Source organism: Gossypium arboreum, chromosome 5 (genome assembly GCF_025698485.1).
Source record: "Gossypium arboreum isolate Shixiya-1 chromosome 5, ASM2569848v2, whole genome shotgun sequence".
Lineage (NCBI taxonomy): Eukaryota > Viridiplantae > Streptophyta > Magnoliopsida > Malvales > Malvaceae > Gossypium > Gossypium arboreum.
This window is the reverse complement of record NC_069074.1, coordinates 84,954,598-84,956,401: the sequence shown is the minus strand read 5'-3', so window position 1 is coordinate 84,956,401 and position 1,804 is coordinate 84,954,598. Positions and strand designations below refer to the sequence as shown.

At 40.1% G+C, this 1,804-nt stretch overlaps 1 protein-coding gene across 1 annotated transcript; it reads right to left on the bottom strand.

The window, feature by feature from the left end:
• Positions 1 to 526: 526 nt before the first annotated feature.
• Positions 527 to 1,400, bottom strand: LOC108451861 (ethylene-responsive transcription factor 4-like). Its single transcript, XM_017749553.2, has one exon. The coding sequence runs from the start codon at positions 1,295 to 1,297 to the stop codon at positions 770 to 772; it is 528 nt and encodes a 175-aa protein (XP_017605042.1). The 5' UTR covers positions 1,298 to 1,400; the 3' UTR covers positions 527 to 769.
• Between the last annotated feature and the right edge of the window lie 404 nt (positions 1,401 to 1,804).

Sequence of the window (1,804 nt, the reverse complement as noted above, 5' to 3'; positions counted from 1 at the left end):
GCACCTGACGACAGAAACCGAAAATCCCGACATGAACCTCGTCAACACGGAATTACTCTGTGGGTCCCTCCATCCGATTTCCCATGATTCTACCCTCTCGCTTTGCGCCGTCGATTCCTCCCGTTTAAAGAGTATTTCCACAACAACTGCCTCCATTTGAATCCCTCTTCGTTTTCCTTAATTCTGACCGTTGGATGTTGAATCTGATCTATCGGACGGATTCGATCAGCCCAATCAAATGTGCAAAAGTAGTAGATATTTTGTAGTTCGATGCACCTGATTTCGTTTATTTTATTCTAACAACTAATGCGGTTTATGGGATCCCATGCGTGATGTCATCAAACAGATTTTCTAACATCCGCCGAACCTGTCGCTAACTAAACTAATATTTTGTTGATGACGTGTCGATTCACTGCCTGTCTGTATCTCTGATGCAGTATTAATCTACGTTCATTTTTATTGGTAATAATAATAAATTAGAAAATGTTAAAGCAAGGGATAAAATGAAAATAAATATGGAAAAGTATTTAATTTCTGTTATTAATTTTTTTTTAATTATAATAAAGGAGAAACAACATTGAGAAAATTTTCTCAAGTTGCCAAAAATATAGATCTCTAGGAGTTACAATTTTTTTTTTTTACATACATCATACATTACATGTCAGTTTTAAATTTTAACCCAAAAATTAAGGAAAAAAAAAAAGAAAAAGGAAAGCCCAAAACGCTGAGAATTGAAGCTCAAAACGACATATTGAAAAAAGGAGGCAAATCAATCCATTTCAGCTGGCAGCTGGTTAAGATCAAGATCAAACACTCTACGCCGCACTCCTCCTTCAAAATCTACAACAGACGACGACGAATCGGAGTCGCTTTGAGCGAAGCCGGATGCGGGGCAACCCGAACCGCCAGTAGCGAAGGCATCGAAGAAGTAAACCGGACGCTGCGCCGTCACAGGAAGGGAAGAACACGCGCTGGCCAGAGTAAGGTCAAGTGGCGGCGGAGAAGACTCCACGGTGCTGCTCTGGCTAGGGCTGCGCGTGAAGTCGTTGGCGTTGTTGTCGGCGAAATTTGTTTTCGCCTTAGCGCCGCGGAACTCTCGCGCCTTCGCATCGTAAGCACGCGCTGCTTCCTCGGCGGTGTCGAAGGTGCCGAGCCAGACTCGAGTCTTTTTCCTCGGATCTCGGATCTCGGCTGCGTAACGGCCCCATGGGCGCTTCCTAACGCCGCGATAGCGGATCTCCTTAGAACTCGGGTCGGGATTCGGGCTAATCGGGCTGGGTTTTGATCTAGGAGCCATGGGTTTTCCTTTCTTTAAGTAACTTCGCTTGAACAGTAGTGAGATGAACCGATGGGAAGGGAAAATGGGTTAAAGACAATGGCTAGGGAGAAGCGGGTTTATATAGAAGAAGGGTGAGCTATAGAACGCACCGTCTCGGCAGTCAAAGCAGGATTTGTGGGAGTTCGTTTTCTGTTGCAAGAACCACTTTAGTTCAATATCGGCTTCCAATCATTTTCCGCCACGTTCATTCACTCTCTAGTATAAATTCAATTATAAAATTTGATATACATATTAAAAGTTTGTTTGAATATAAATTTAAGGTTAAATGTTTGATTTAAAAGAATTAATTCTTAAAAAAAAAGGCAAATCCTAAGGCTTTTTATTTATTTTAAAAATTTACTCTATATATAAAATAATTTTAGAACTCATTATCAATATTTACTCTATTAATTAATTTAAAACTCATTATTATAAATACATTAAAAAATTACTTTAAAAAATTTAATGGTGATGTTGATGGTACCT

Bases quoted from the DNA above. Each gene is read 5' to 3' on its own strand.
- LOC108451861 (XM_017749553.2), bottom strand. From the start codon at position 1,297: ATGGCTCCTAGATCAAAACCCAGCCCGATTAGCCCGAATCCCGACCCG.